The sequence below is a fragment of the Acaromyces ingoldii genome (genome assembly GCF_003144295.1).
Source record: "Acaromyces ingoldii strain MCA 4198 unplaced genomic scaffold FA10scaffold_2, whole genome shotgun sequence".
Classification (NCBI taxonomy): domain Eukaryota; kingdom Fungi; phylum Basidiomycota; class Exobasidiomycetes; order Exobasidiales; family Cryptobasidiaceae; genus Acaromyces; species Acaromyces ingoldii.
Genome location: NW_020290248.1, coordinates 3,138,649 through 3,153,503, shown reverse-complemented (window position 1 = coordinate 3,153,503; position 14,855 = coordinate 3,138,649). Strand labels below are relative to the sequence as shown.

The 14,855-nt window shown below is 55.9% G+C and overlaps 3 protein-coding genes across 3 annotated transcripts; 1 reads left to right on the top strand and 2 right to left on the bottom strand.

Annotated features, from left to right (window-relative positions):
• Nucleotides 1–1,284: 1,284 nt before the first annotated feature.
• Nucleotides 1,285–5,711, bottom strand: FA10DRAFT_266126 (AAA-domain-containing protein). Its single transcript, XM_025521369.1, has 2 exons — nt 3,901–5,711; nt 1,285–3,837 (listed from the first exon to the last, which is right to left on the bottom strand). The coding sequence occupies exons 1-2, from the start codon at nt 5,554–5,556 to the stop codon at nt 1,342–1,344; spliced, it is 4,152 nt and encodes a 1,383-aa protein (XP_025379545.1). The 5' UTR covers nt 5,557–5,711; the 3' UTR covers nt 1,285–1,341.
• Nucleotides 5,712–5,758: 47 nt separating this feature from the next.
• Nucleotides 5,759–9,995, top strand: FA10DRAFT_266125 (hypothetical protein). The gene is made up of 5 exons (XM_025521368.1): nt 5,759–6,290; nt 6,355–6,470; nt 6,540–6,705; nt 6,777–9,413; nt 9,482–9,995. Exons 1-5 carry the CDS (start codon nt 6,041–6,043, stop codon nt 9,799–9,801), a joined length of 3,489 nt encoding a protein of 1,162 aa, XP_025379544.1. The 5' UTR covers nt 5,759–6,040; the 3' UTR covers nt 9,802–9,995.
• A 265-nt stretch (nt 9,996–10,260) lies between these two features.
• FA10DRAFT_278911 (hypothetical protein) lies at nt 10,261–12,813 on the bottom strand (the record flags this gene model as incomplete). Its single annotated transcript, XM_025523500.1, has 1 exon — nt 10,261–12,813. The coding sequence occupies one exon, from the start codon at nt 12,811–12,813 to the stop codon at nt 10,261–10,263; it is 2,553 nt and encodes an 850-aa protein (XP_025379543.1).
• Nucleotides 12,814–14,855: the final 2,042 nt, after the last annotated feature.

The window sequence follows — 14,855 nt, the reverse complement described above, 5'->3', positions numbered from 1 at the left end:
AACTCCATCTTTCTCTTCTCGTCGAAATGCATTCTCCTCCTTTTCTTTTTGAGCCACGCAGCTGTGCCCTCTTTGGGGTTGTTATTGCGACGAGCGACGAAGACCCCATCTTCGCCATTGGCCGCACCTTCGATGAATGACTGCGAATTCTTGACCCAATCCTTCCCGGGAATCTCCCCATTCCCCGATTTTTCAAGAGGAGATGATCGCGGTTTTTCTCCTCCACGAGGTGTGGGCACTGCTCGTTTAGCCCTCCGACAGGCCCCCTTCTTCTCATCGAAAAACTTGAAGGCGACTCTTCGTCGTCGGCGCGGACGCCGACGACATCCGCTACCATGGCATCTGAGGTATCCTCAGCAGCTCGTGACACCTCCGCCATCCATGCGACAACTCGTTCTTTTCTCTCCTCGCTCCTGTCTACCTTGCTCCTATCCTTCGTGTCCATCACCGGCCCTTTCTCGGCGCTTTCGTCTTCTTCTTGTTTTGGATCTCTTCGACGCAGATGTCCAACGACACTCCTAGCTGCAGTCAAGAGCCTGGACGAGAAGGCGTTTTCCTCTTCGCTCGGGCACCAATCGAGATTCTCCTTGGCGCTCTCTGGTGGCTCGCTCCACCCTCGGCCTGACCAAGTCATCAAATCGAGAGCTTCGTCTTGCGGATTTCGAACACAAAGGTTTCGCTCGTCGACAATGTCGTCGTACCCTGGCTTCATCAAAGGTACGAGGCCGTAGCCACTTCCAGCGCGTGGCGTCTTAACCTGCCTCTTGTCGACATTATCCTGTTTGCCAAGCCAGCGGTCAAAAAAAGAGCCAGGGAAGATGCGTTTCCGCTCTACGTCCCTCTTGTGTTCTTCGTCCAGGTACGGAAACACGTTGACGAAAGCGCAGAGCAGGCACAGCCCGACCGCCGCGACGAACAGGAGGTTTGACCAGGTGGCGTTGCTAGGCCAACGCGATAGGACATTCGACAAGTGGTTGTTGAGGACCGAAGGTGACATCCGCGCAAAGTGCTGCGCCGACGATTGCAGAATGCTCTTCATAATAGCGATGACTACTTCTTCCAGCCGGCACAAGCATGCACGACCAAAGTTTTAAGATGACGTGTTGATGGTGCTCGGCCGTTCACAGCGATGGAGGTCTGTGAAGATGCGCATAGCAGCGGCATCGAGTCGGAGAAGAAATTCACGCAACTGAGACGTGTAATTTAGGGCCGCCTGCGGGGAGTCAAATCGTCTCGAGAGCAGACGTCGAGACACAGAATCACCGCTTCTTTCTCTCCTCAACGAGCTTGGAGATGGCTGATAGGATTACAAACGAAGGGAAAAGACATGACATCCAGATTTCAAACTTGGTCTTCGAGGATCGCATTCCGATCCCTCTCCTCCTCTTCGACGGCCTCGACGATCTCTTCCGTTAGCACTCTGAGCTCCTTGACGAGCTCGCTTCGATCCCATTCGGATCTCCTCTTCCAGATGACATCGAATGCGGCGGCTCGAAGCTGCTCGAGTTGCTCGATGTTGAACATGCCCGTCTTACCAAGCATGTAAGCAAAGAGCTGGTCCAAATGCTGGCGATCGACCTTGAATGGTGGCAGAGGGGCAGCTTGCGGTGGTGGTGTACCAGACGCATGGACGATGGGGGACGAGATTCCGTTCAGATAGGGCTGTGCTCCCTTTAACTTGTCTTGAGCCAGAGACGACGGATATGCTGGGAAGCCGTGCGGTGGTGGGTATAGCGAAGGATCCAATTGCGCTTGGGCCTGCATTTGAGGACCACTCGAAACCGTTGACGAGCCGATTCCCTGACCGAGCAGAGTAGCCTGCTCATGTCCGAGGTCCATTGAGAGGTCGGTTTCTTCTCCCTGCAGTCTTGCCCGCTTTCTGACTTCATCATCGACACCCGTCTCAGCCTCATCGCTGCTCATCGCACTCCGCTTCTTGTCGCCATTGCTCTCTGTTGTCGCTGTCGCCTCGCCCGCTGTCGCAGCTCCTGCGTCCGCTTTTGCTTTCTCCTCGGCAGCCTTTGCTTCTTCTTCCCTCTTCAACATCCTCTCGCTCATACGCTCGCACTCCACTCGGAAGGCAGTGTCGACGTATTGATCGATGAGAATGTTGGCGACATTCCTTAGCTGTTGTGCTCTCGTCAATCGTTCCTCATCGACTTCAGAGGCCTCCTCGGCATTGGAAACGATTTTGCCCAGGTCGTCCATGAAATCTTTGCACGTCAGGTAGCCATTGTAGTAGAGTCTCTTTTGCATCTTCTCCAGCGTCATCGTCCAGATGTGAAGATCACGGACGTAGAACCCGAATTCGTTTTTACGCATCCCATTTGCCTGGCCATCCGTCGTCGGGTTTGCGGGAGGTGGATTAGCTGAAGAGAAGCCACCAGCCATGGCAGCCGCCAGGCCAGTCAAGGAGCCACCAGCAGAGCCATTGAGGTGTTGCCCCGAGTTGTAACCATTCGCTCCGGTCCCTGCCGAAGGCATCAATGGGATGCCGTTGCCAGCAGCCATCAAAGACTCTTGTGAAGCCGTCGGTTGATCCGAAGAGAGGTTGGGAACTTGAAGGGTGACATCTGCACTACCGCCTCGGCTGGCTTCCCTGCTGTCTTCGGCAGCCAAGGCATTCGTTGTGAGGCGGTGGGCGCCCAGACGCTCCGGATCGGCGCTTGATCTCCGCCTTCGCTGAATGAGCTGCGAGTCGGGTTCGTAGAGAAGCGTGACAATGACCTTGTTCTTCTCGCGACGCCAATCGAATTGTTGCGTGAGCTCGTGCAGGTTATACTCGTCCCATACATCCTTCTTGAAGCGCGGGAAGCGTTTTCGGAGATCTGCGAGAACGGGTCCGAGACGAAATTTGAGATGCTCCAGCAGCCGTGCGTCGTCGTTGGCCTGCTGTCGAAGCTCGGCCACCGTCGGTTGCCTAGGGGGCGGAGGAGGAGCTATGGGCAGCTCCTCGAGTACCCGTTTTCGCCTTGGCATTGCATCAGGAAACTGGTTTGGCGGCTTGCTCACATTGCCAAGCACATTGGAAAGGTAAGCTTGACGCTCTGGCAGCGAAGGGCTCGTCACTTCGACTTTGTTGTTACGCATGTACCCAAACCATGGCCTCACATCACGAGGCAGAGCCGAGATTGGCTCCTCGGCAATTGCGAGGAGGAGGATGGGATCCGATGGCGAGACACTGTCGAGCAGAGACTTGGTCGTCGTTCGTACACTCTCGGAGACGGAATTGGACCAACTGACGAGATCGGGAATGAAGAGGATGCTTGGCTTGTGTCTCCGGGCCTCATTGAACTTCTGGACGACGCAAGCCTCGGGCGTCACGCTGCTGTCGCCCATGATCGAGCCAACGTCCAGCACTTGAACGTGGTAGCCCTCGAGATGTTGCAGCAAAGCAGCGCCCACGTACGTCTGACCCATTCCAGGACGACCGTGGATGAGGAATCTTGGTCGAAAGACGCGCATCTTTTCAAAAGACTGCAACATCATTTCTCTACCAAAGCCTCCGTCGCTTGATGCCGAAGGGTTCTGGTCATCATCCTCCCACATCGCTTCCTCGAGAGGATTACGCTTCGAGGAAGGTGGCATGACCTTCCCCAAGGCCGCGATGGCTTCCTCAACGGTAGCAGAGAGCAGAGGGCGCAGGTGCTCGGGCAGGGGAGAGGCCGAGGATGTCGAGGATCGAGCAGACGAGGGAACGACCTTGTTGACGGACATCATGAAGTCCTTGGCATCTACCTTGATTGTCTCTGGTGCGAGTTGGAGTCGTTCAGTCGTCGAATATATTTGGGGATATCGCCGCTGGATTGCGTTGAGAGCGGCTTCGGTGCACAACGCCTATAGGACGGCTGTATCAGCACCACCATCGTCAAGCCTTTGAATCATTAATCAGCCACTCACTCTTAGGTCTGCACCACCGTAGCCCTTGGTCACCTCGGCCAAGCGGTCTTTGAAGCTGTCATCCAAGGGTGGATCCCAGCCCTGGGTATGAATGTTGATGATGCTCTTCCTTGCTTCTCGGTTGGGCAAGGCGAAGTAGAATTCGCGATCAAAGCGCCCGGGTCTTCTCAGGGCTGGATCGACGCTATCGGGCCGGTTCGTCGCGCCAATGACGACGACTTGGCCGCGTCCATCCATGCCGTCCATAAGAGCCAAAAGTGTGCTGACGATGCTCGCGTGAATCTGATCCTGTTTTGAACTCCTGACCGGTGCCAGACCGTCGATTTCGTCAAAGAAGATGATGCTCGGTTGGCTAGCTCGCGCCTCCTCAAAAAGCAGACGTAGCTGTCTCTCTGCCTCGCCCACCCACTTGGACAAGCAGTCCGCGCCCTTGCGCATGAAAAACGAGATCTGCTGACCCGAAGAGCTGCAGCTAGCGGCCAGAGCTCGAGCAACGAGCGTTTTTCCGGTGCCGGGTGGACCATGGAAGAGTACTCCTCGCGGCGGTGTCACTTTGAATCTTTGGAACACTTCGGGATAGAGAAGAGGTAGACTGACCATTTCCTTGAGCTGCTGGATGTGCTGATCAAGGCCGCCCACCGAACTGAAGTCGATCTTCATGTCTACGCCGAGAGGATCTACATCTGCGAGCTCGGTCGTGCCCTTCATCCGTCCCATGGCGTCCCGGTTGGCGCCCAAGTCGGCCCCGAGCGCACTTCCCCCGGCCGCGCCCCCGCCACCTCCCACACCGCCAGTACCGAGCAACCCACCGGCAGCTGAGCCACCAAAGATGGCCGCCGCATTGGCGCCCGCCTTTCGAGAAGCTGGAATGTCCTCGTCTGAAGAGTCTGGATCGCCCTTGCCGAATAGTCGGTCGTAGTCCTTCCCCGACATCGATGCGGGGAGATTGCCCCAGTCTTCTATTGACTTTCGGGTGCCCGGCAAGCCGCTGATGGCGCCATTGAGACCTGAGAGGTCGTACTTGAACTTCTCCTTCGGCCTGCCTCTGCCCCTCTTGACCTGTGTCGTCGGATCGATGGCGTCGAGGGGGGGCGGAGCGATGTTGTAGTTGACCTGCTTCGTTCGAGTACGCAACTTGTAGCTGCGTGGTTTTCGAGCGGGCAAAATCTCTTCGTCGGACGCCATCTCCCCCAGGTCCTCTTCATCGTCATCGTCGTCCTCGGCTTCGGCCTCCTCTGTCTCTTCACCATATTCAGACTCAGCCTTTTGCGTCGCTCTGCGTCTTGCCGCCATAGCCTCGAGCCTGCTCTTTCTATCAGATGACTGTTGCTCATTGCGCTTGGGCTTGCGACTGCTGGAACCACCGTATTCTTCGTCAGGGTCTTCCTCATCTTCATCGTCCTTGACAAAGTCCTTCTCTTCTCGTCTCTGCCGTCGTGAAGCCGATCTGCGACCATAGTCCTCGTCTTCATCTTCCTCGTCGTACTCGTCCTCAACGTCCTCATCGTCGTCGTCGACCACAAAGTCATCCATCTGCCTCGACTTTCGCTTTGCCTGCCTTGGCTTGACCTGCTCCTCGTCGTCGTCGTCATCCCCATGCTCACCATAATTCACCCGCGGAACACTTCGTCCACTCCTCGTCGTTCTCGAGCCCATGGCTTTATTTGTCCCTGCAGCAGGGCGGAAGGGAAAGAGGAAGGAAGGTCCGACTGGGAAGCCGTATCACACAGCTGCAGACGTCTGTTGGCACGGCGCGCGGGTGTTGGTGATAGACAGACAGACGCCTGACGCGACGAAAGTTGGTGGTCGAGATACAACTTTTGATTTCAACAATAATTCAAGAAACGCGCCCTGAACAGTCATCACCACCGCTCAGGCAGATTCACAGCCCACACCGGCGCATACAAGCCAAGGCTCCCTTGTCTTCTCTGAGACGCTCGCCTGGTCGCTCCCTCTCCGCATCGGTGGCATTTGCAAAAGCGTACAGAGCTGGGGCTGGAGGCGCCTGTGCCATGGATGACCGCTCGACCCTCCATCGCTGTTGAGTGTGAGACGCGGCGCGTCGCAGATTGCTACGTCTAAAGGCGACCGACCACACCATCGTCGGTCGCCACAGCGTCGAGCTTCGACTTCGCCCGCCATGCCGGTCCCACTGCAGCCACCCAACAACATACCGCTTGCTTCTTCGCTGCCCAAAGTTTCCTTTCGGCGCATCCCGGCCTCGGAGGCGCTCCTTCTGGCCGCCCCCGCGGGCGTGCATGAACAAAGAGACATCAATTTTGGCTTCAACGATGGGGCCGAGTTTGACAAGCCCGAGCACTACATTCGACATGTCGAGCCCATAGAGAGCGAGCTCAAGAAACAAGTCGAGTATGACATGGACGAGCAAGGTATGGCTACTGGTTTGGGCTAAGTACTATGGCAATGAGCTGAGCTTCCCTACATTCTCCCCAGACCAAGAGTGGCTCGACGCCCTCAACACCGACCGCAAGCGAGACCAGCTCGATATCATCTCCTACGAGGTGTTTGAGGTCATCATCGACCGCCTCGAGAAGGAATGGTTTGATTTGGTGAGTTGATGACCAAGCGTGGTCCGTCATATGAAATCATACTGATCTCCACCTTTGACGACATGTCAGATGAAGCTGATGCCGCCAGAGCCCCAACCAACCACGCTGGATGAGGATGGAGAGCCTATTGAAGATGGCAATGAAGATACAGCATGTGCCATCTGCGACGATGGCGAATGCGAGAATTCGAATGCCATTGTCTTTTGCGATGGATGTAACCTGGCCGTTCATCAAGGTGAGCTAAATGACTGTGCGAGATTACTCCACTTTGCTACGTTTTCCTCACCAACTTCACTTCCGAAACAGACTGCTACGGGATACCGTACATTCCGGAAGGCCAGTGGCTCTGTCGCAAATGCACCGTCTCGCCAGATCGTGCGGTCTCGTGCATCCTTTGCCCGCATGAAGGTGGCGCCTTCAAGCAGACAACCCAAGGCAAATGGGCTCACCTCCTCTGTGCGATGTGGATCCCGGAAACGGGCGTCAGCAATCCCGTCTATATGGAGCCTATCGACAGTGTCGAAAGAATACCTCGAGCCCGTTGGAAGCTGCAGTGCTACCTGTGCCGACACAAAGTGGGCGCTTGCATCCAGTGTGACAACAGAAACTGTTTCACAGCCTTCCACGTCACTTGCGCTAGACGAGCCGGTCTCCTGCTCAGGACGCAGCGTCAGAGAATGACCCACGAGGAGGAGAGTGACGATGATGACGAAGCCAACGAGAATCTCCGAGCTTGGTGCCACCGCCACCTGCCAAAGAATCTTCGCAAGGATATGACGCTGGACGAGGTTGATGAAATCGATAGCAGGAGCGACTCGCCGGCCAAAACATTACCCCCACCTAAGCATCTCATTAAAGCAGCCGCTCCAGGCACCAGCGCGCCCGGCATGAAGAAGTCGGCAAGGGCGTACAAGAAGTCTTATAGAGCCGGCCCGCCTCTCGTACCCGCCTACGTCCTCAACCGTGTCCTCGAGTACATCAGCAAGGTGCAGATCAGAAAAAAGCAGCAATTTGCTCTCCAGATTGCCAAGTTCTGGAGTCTGAAGAGGGAGGCCAGACGTGGCGCGCCTCTCCTCAAGCGGCTCCATCTCGAGCCTTGGACTGCGAGCGCCAACACAAAGGAGCAAACGGATGCCGAACGCATAAAGAAACTTCAGTTCCTGCTTCGCCTTCGAGAGGACCTGGAAAAGGTGCGTATGCTGGCCGAACTCGCTCGCAAGCGCGAAAAAGAAAAGCTACGCCAGGTCCGAACAATCCGCTCGACGCTCGTCGAAGGTGTCCTCTTTCCCTACTACACGGCCCTTCGTCAGATCCTCGAGCGTGTTTCTGCCTTGGACCGCGGCAATTTGTTCCTCCAGCCCGTGTCGCAACAGAAGGTCCCCGACTATTACGAGGTCATCAAGGAACCAATGGACTGGACCGCCATCTCAGATAAGCTCGAGCGATATGAGTACGAGTCAGTGAAGGACTTCCAACGCGACATCTCGCTCGTCCTCGACAATGCCATGCTCTATAACAAGGCAGACACGCCGTTCCATCGAACTGCGCTGCGTATTAAGAAGGTGTCGGAGCCCATCTTCGAGGAGCTCAACTCGCTCCACGCCGTACATCAAGATGCAGCACAAGCGATTGGCACTGAAGAGGCCTTGGATATGGTCGAAGGCATTGCAGGTCTCGAGCTCGAGTCAGAAGAGGCAATCTTGGATCTGCTCAAGGATTATGGCGACAAGGAGCTGCTTGACACGATCGGCGAAGACGACAATCCTCTTGACGCGCCTGCCAACGTCATCGAAGATCTAACGAGGCATTACTACCGCCCGGAACCACAAGAGCCACCACCGCCGTCAGCGACGCAACTCAAGAGGGAAAAGGAAAGGGCAAAGAAACAGGCAAAGGCGGAAGCCTATCAAGCAAGACGGATCGCACTCAAAGAAGCAAAAGCGGCTGCGAAAATTGAAGGCGCTGTCAATGGCGGCAAAGAAGAGAATGACACTCCCTTGCCACTACACGACACGATGCCAACGGGCACTCGGACTCGACGACAGAGAGGTCTTGGGAATGAAGAGGGGCAGAGCAGAGATCGCGAAGAAGCATCGCAACCCAGGCTTGGTCGCACTCGTTCAAGAATGGAGCCAGGGACGAGCAACAGAAGCTCGACAGAAGAGAACAAGGCCGATGCACCTAGCTTACCACCAAGGAAGAGGCGGCGAATGAAGAGGACGAATGACTCCTCAACTCCCGAGGAAGATCGGGCTATACTGGAGAGAAGAAGTGCAACGATGCCGGAGCCGACAAATCTTGAAGTGGAACAGGTCGACGCTTGGGATTCTTTCAAACGCTTCAACGTCGGATGGGTCCTGCCGGAAGGGACAAGACGATCTCGTCATCCGAGGGATTCCTTTCGGTCTGGCGGGGCTAGGGAAGGATCGATGGGTAGCGAGCTCGCCGCGGCTTCTTCCGCGGCAGGGCCCGAGCGGTCTTCACCACAGGTCTCGCGAGGAAGGAGCAGCGAGGTACCGTCTCAGCGAAAAAGACGCACGACATCAATCACAGACTTGTCGGAGCCCGACGATGCTGTTTCTGCAGAGCCGTCTTTTTCTCGCCAAGCCCGTAAAAGGTCAACATCCTCGACCAGCAGATCTCATCCAGGTCCTCCGTTGGGAAAGGCTAGCGCAGCGCCCAGAAAGGACGTGAGTCAGCAGAAGAGAGGAAACCAAGGACAATTCATTCGGAAAGACGACGACCCAAACAAAGAAAGGAGGAGGCCCTCAAAAGGAGCAGCGCTTCCCCCTCCATCCTCTAGCATTCTTCATCAGAAGAGGAAGGCGCCATCCGAGTCGACAGGTGCGATGAGGCTGAAAGTGAAACCCAAGAAGATGGCAACGAAAGAGAAGGAAGAAGGTCGCTTCGAAGTAGGAACGACGTGTTGGGCAAAGATGCCAGGTGAGCGAGCCTAGCTGGAGCTCTTGCAAGTTTTTGCCTTGCTGACAAATGATGATTGTTTCCCTTAGGCTACCCATACTATCCTGCCGAGATCTGGTCCCAAACGGCCAGCAGCGTGCCGAAGAATGTCGAGGCGGACCGGCCAAAGGCGTCATCAGAGAGTGTCGAGCTCGTGCGGTTCTTTGATGCTCAGCGGAGCTTTGGCTGGATTGGCACGTCGAAGCTCGAGCTGATGTTTGAGGATGCAAAGCTAGACGAGAAGATGCTGGGTACAGACAACATGGCTGGCCACGGTGATCGGAGAAAGTCTAGCTCGACGGCGTCGAAGAGGATCAGGGAGGAAGTGGCCAGCGCATACGCAGCTGCAAAGGCCGAGCTGGAAGTCTGAGCGCAGCCACGATGTTCGACGCAGAAGGAGCTCGTTGTCGAGGCGCTGGCAAAGATATCATCCAATTACAGCCCTCTCTCGCTCGCCTGTCCCCAGCCCCTAGCCTTCAGTCCTCGCCATTGTTCTAAGGATATGTTGTCAATTTCAATATGAGATGTACATGACGGACCGTTAGAGAGGCGAGACGACGAGAAGAGGGGGAATGGGGTGGGTCGAGGGGGTTAAAACTATGATATACCTTAGGTCGAGTGGTCTAATCTTTTGAGACAAGCGGAGAAGCGTAGAGTAAGGAATTAAGCGGTGAGAGAGAGAGTGAAAGCTTTCCTTCTTCTTTTGGTGGTTGAGGACTGGTTGAATAGTTGAAGACGAGAGGGAGATGAGGGATTTAAAATGAAGGCTGCGAAGGTGATGTCCGCAGAGGGACGGCGATCTGGGGGAAAGTGGTGACGGAGCTAAGCTTCAGACTGCCGTCATGGCTGCTACGGCGGCGTGCTCTAGCGGTTCAGACATGGTCTCGCTTCCTGCGCTTCCCTTCTCGCTACGCGGTCCGTCACGAGGAAGATGCGCAGAGGAGGCTCTGGCAGCCAAGCCAAAATCAAAGGACGCGGTGGTCGCACGGCTTGTCTCGCTGAGGTCGTCGCCGTTGTCCTCGCCATCTGCACCTTCATGGTATTGCTGCTCGTGCCGCGAATGGCCAATGCTGAGACGATGGTGCAAGTTGGGTAGCTCCTGCTGGGGCTCCTGTTGGTGATCTTGATGGCGGTGATAGGAAGCGAGCTCGTCAGACTGCTGGTGCTGGTTCTGCTCCTCTTCTTGGTCCTCGTCCTCCATACCCCTTGGTACGGGACTGTCTTCATCGACGATGGACTGTGCCTGGGACGAGGACGACAGGGACAAATTGACATCTCTGAAGCGCCCATTGCTGAATGACGGGTTGTCATCCAGCTGCTCCTTTTTGATGACGTTGCTTGTCATAGCTGCCGAATCGTACGAGTAGGCATGTTGCTGCTGCGACTGCTGTGGCTGAGCGAGCAGACCGACGCTTCCATTTGCCTCGTGCTGGTGAGTTCCTCCACCGAGACTGCTCAATCCTCCGAAGCGGTAGTTGGATGCAGGTCCCATCGAGCGCGCTGCGCTGAGGAAACGGTTGGCCGGTGTAGCGCCGCTTGCGCCACCGGATCCATATTCGTTTGCGAATGCACTGGAGGGTGTCGAGAGAAACGAGCTGCTGCCACCCTGACTGAAGCTCGAGAGGCTATTGGTGCGGCTGGGCTGAAGCGGTGAGGACCAGAGACCGGTCGACGACTGGCTGGTGGCAATGGACGATGGAGAGCTGAAAACTGCGTTGATGGGCGGCACGTTTTCCTTCTTGCAGATGTTGCTGTTGCCTCCTTGCTCATCTTGCTGCTGTTGCGGCATCCAAGAGCTGGATGTGCTGCTGCGTCCACTGGCATTGTCGTAGAGCGAGGTGCCGGTGCCGGGACGGGAGGCCGATGTCGATGTCATAGTCCGGTGGTTCTCATTGGCAGTGGACGACGTCCATTGGCGGAGAGGCGAGGAGCTGGAATTGCCGGTGTATACTCCGTTCTGTTGGCTGTAGACCCGGCCGAAGTAGGTGCTGTTCTGCTTACAGTTGTTGAAAGTGGGAGCTTGCTGACATGCGCCACCCGGAGCTGCTGCGCTCGAGTCGACGCCGGAGTTGCTGGTATAGTTTTGATTCAGACCATAAGATCCGCTGCTAGAAGTCGTCACCGTCGCGCCAGAAGATGAAGAAGCCGGTGCGTAGATGGAGGAGGATGACGATGTTGTGGTGGCAGTGGCGGCGGCAGTGGCGGTAGCACTGTTGCTGTAGCTTTGACCGCCAACGGCACCGCTGTTTGCATCGAGGGAAGAATTGACTTCCGACGAATAGGTCTGGCTGCTCTCGCCACCGTTGGATGCGAAGCTGCCATGAGAACGAGCAGGGGTGCTGCCACTGAGGGTGTTGCTGTGCCAAGTAGGCATCGCATTGGAGCTGGAGCTATTGTAGCCACCCGCATTGTTGGAGCTCGAGCTGCCGTAAAACTGGTGATTCGACGAGTAGGGCGACGTGTAGAGAGAAGCGTGGTTGTCGAGTTGCTGCCTTACTCCAGCCGATGAGGAAGAACTGCCCGGGTAGAAAGTTGCGGCACCGCTACCGCCATTGCCGCTACCGCTGCTCATGGCCGTATTGGAGGATGCCGGCCAGCCTTGTGCAGAGTTGGAAGACGAGCCGAAGCGATGTCTTTGCTGTTGGCTATTCGAAGGCGCATAGATGTGGCCAGCCTGGGAGCTCAAGTGGGAGTTCATGGAGGAAGAAGAGCTCGTCATGTCGTATTGGCCGCCGTTGCTGCCGCTGCTGTTGTTGCCCCCAGATCCATTACCATTGCCGAAGCTGTAGCCGTCATTCTTTGGGCTCGACGAGCTGCCGGTTTGAATACCGTAATGACGCGAGGCGATGCCCTCCACGCTGCTGTCGAAGCTGGAGTTGTAGGCGCTGCAGTTGCCGTGGAAGCCCCTGTTGTTCATGAATGCGTGCAGCGAGAGTGAGTTGGCCGAAGCCTTTGAACCAGCGAGGGCGTTGGAATGGCTTGCTCTGCGTCGCTTTCGCATCAGGTGATCCATACGATTTTTGCAGGCGAGACCAGACCTCCCGTTCAGGTATTCTGCGGCGATTTTTGACCACGTACGGCCCATGGCCTCGACGGAGGCTTCAAGCCTTTGATCCTCCTCCAACGTCCAGGGCTGGTGGTTGAGGGCAGGATCCAGAGAGTCGTTCCACCTCTTCCAGCACTGGTCACCGCTGCGCGTCTGGACGTCTTGGGCCACGAGCTTCCATTTGTTGGCACCGTGGATGCGAATGCTGGCTAGGAGACGGTTGTCCTCGGCGGGCGACCACCTTCCCTTGCGCAGGTGTGGGATCCCGTGAGGCATGTGCTGGATGTGATAGGTGGTTGCGTTGGTGGGAGTACCACTGGACATATTCATCGGCATCATGGCTGGAGAAATCGTTGGAGTGCTGATATGTTGGGTGGGTGAGAGCGTGTCCACAAAAGAGGGTGACGAGGAAGAGTAAAGACAGGACACGGCAGATGAAAAAGCCGAGAGGCAAGTGTGCAAAAGTGAGTGTGCAAAGAGGGGAAACCGAAGAGGAAGAGCAGAGGATAAGAAGAAAGGAAAGACCGTGAAGAAGTTAGGGCGAAGGCGATAGGGCGTTGATCAAGTCGAGAAGGAGGACAGGAGGGGGGATTGAAATAAGGGCGGTGAAAGGAAATGGCAAAAGTCAGCAATACTGCGACGTCACGACCGGCAGAGGCGTCATCGGAAGTTGAGAAGGGGCGAGAAACCCACCTTGTAGCAAAGTGCTGCGACCTCGGTTGGGTTGTCGATGGTGCCAGAGCTGGGCGTACGACAGAGCCTGGGTCTGTATGCGGGCCTTTGAACGTCGAGCAGAGCGAAAATGAACAAGACAATGAAAAGTGCTTGGGCGCGCGCGCGCGCAAATGTGATCGCTCAGCCGGCTGAGATTGAGCGAGCAGCCCAAAGGCTACGGAGTCGAGCTGCTCCTCCCTTGCGACGAAGGGCGAGGAGCAGGGAAACGAAAAGCTGGACGGAGATTCTGCCCTTTCTTTCTTCTGCGCAGAACGCTGAGTCGCGACTTTTTTTTTTTGGAAGAGCTGGGCGTCGAAGGGAGGAGGGCGAAAAGTTCGACGTGTGTGGATGGTACTGGATGATGTGATTTGATGCGTTCCCCTTGGCCGCTGTCGATGATGGCTTGCGTAACAGGAGTTGGCGGTAATGGGAAGAAAAGTGATGGAAAGAGGGACGGTGGAAAGGAAGAGGAGGGGAAAAAAAAAAGAAAGGTTGCTCGTTGATATAGGATTAGGCAAGTCGTGAGGGCGCCGTCTGTGGGTAAGGTCGGACGAATGGCTGTGTTCATGGATTCGCCAAGCGTCAAGAAGGGGGGAAAGAGGAGAAGGAAGAGGAGGAGTGGTGGCCGACGGCGCTCATGTGAAAATAAAAGGGGGGAGGCAAGGCACACTGCCGGTGTCGAGAGCCCATCAAGGTAAGGCCTAGTGCCGCCTTGCCGAGCGCAGATAGACGAGAAATAGGAAGGGGGAGAGGAGAGGGGCGAGTACAGCGGTGCGGCGACATCCGTATCTCGATATTATTATTTGATGAGCCCGCTTTTGCATTTCAGCACCAGCAAACCAGGTCCACGCCTTTTGTTAGCTGTAGAGGGGAGGCGCGAGAGGGTTTGTTTAAAAAAGACGAGGCGAGGATAGAATGGGGCGTGCGCAGGACGGGATGGGCTGAACGCCTGACCGAGTGGAGAGAGCTGGACCGCACCTTGGCATCCCTCGACGGCAGATCTTTATCCGTCCGCATTCCCTGTGCTGCGTTGAAGAGGCCTTGACACGTCAATGAACGGGAAAAAAGCACCAGGTTGACTCTGGGGCATGCTTCTTTTACCAGGCCGTTTCCTTACCTCTCCTCGTCACCGCTCTGTCAAGGTAGTGGCACGTCTCGAAGGTAAGTCCGCTCGCATAGACGTCTGAATAGGTGACTAACTGGCTTTTATTTTTGGGTGTCCTGGCTGGATATGAAGGTTGGGTTGCGCTTGGCTGAACGAGTTTGGCGTCGGTCTACAAGGTCCCCGAGAGGACCGACGGATTGTTGCTCGCTTGTCACTATGCGGCCTTATTCGGCCGGTCTATTAGAGCAGCAAAAGCAGCAGTAGGGGCAAATGCGTTGGAGATGACGTCCTTGTCTCCGACGCCTCGGAGGAGGAGTAAATGCGTTCCTGTTCTCACAGTTTCCCCGAGCCACGACGTCAGCCCTGAGGCAGCTATCCCCGCATCAATAATAGATTGATTGAGTGCTGGACATTAAAAATAAAGCAAAGTGTACGCTTCGATTGTTCAAAAAGGTATGGTCACGCTGAGGTCCCCTCACCTCTTGCACGCACAGCGAACAGTGACGACCGAAGTGACGTATCATGCCATACTCAAACAGAGCACATCATTGAGGACGAT

Bases quoted from the DNA above. Each gene is read 5' to 3' on its own strand.
- FA10DRAFT_266126 (XM_025521369.1), bottom strand. From the start codon at position 5,556: ATGGGCTCGAGAACGACGAGGAGTGGACGAAGTGTTCCGCGGGTGAAT. The intron at 3,838-3,900 runs GTGAGTGGCTGA...GCCGTCCTATAG, and splicing joins ACGGTGGTGCAGACCTAAGA to GCGTTGTGCACCGAAGCCGC.
- FA10DRAFT_266125 (XM_025521368.1), top strand. From the start codon at position 6,041: ATGCCGGTCCCACTGCAGCCACCCAACAACATACCGCTTGCTTCTTCG. The intron at 6,706-6,776 runs GTGAGCTAAATG...CTTCCGAAACAG, and splicing joins TAACCTGGCCGTTCATCAAG to ACTGCTACGGGATACCGTAC. The intron at 9,414-9,481 runs GTGAGCGAGCCT...TGTTTCCCTTAG, and splicing joins GTGTTGGGCAAAGATGCCAG to GCTACCCATACTATCCTGCC.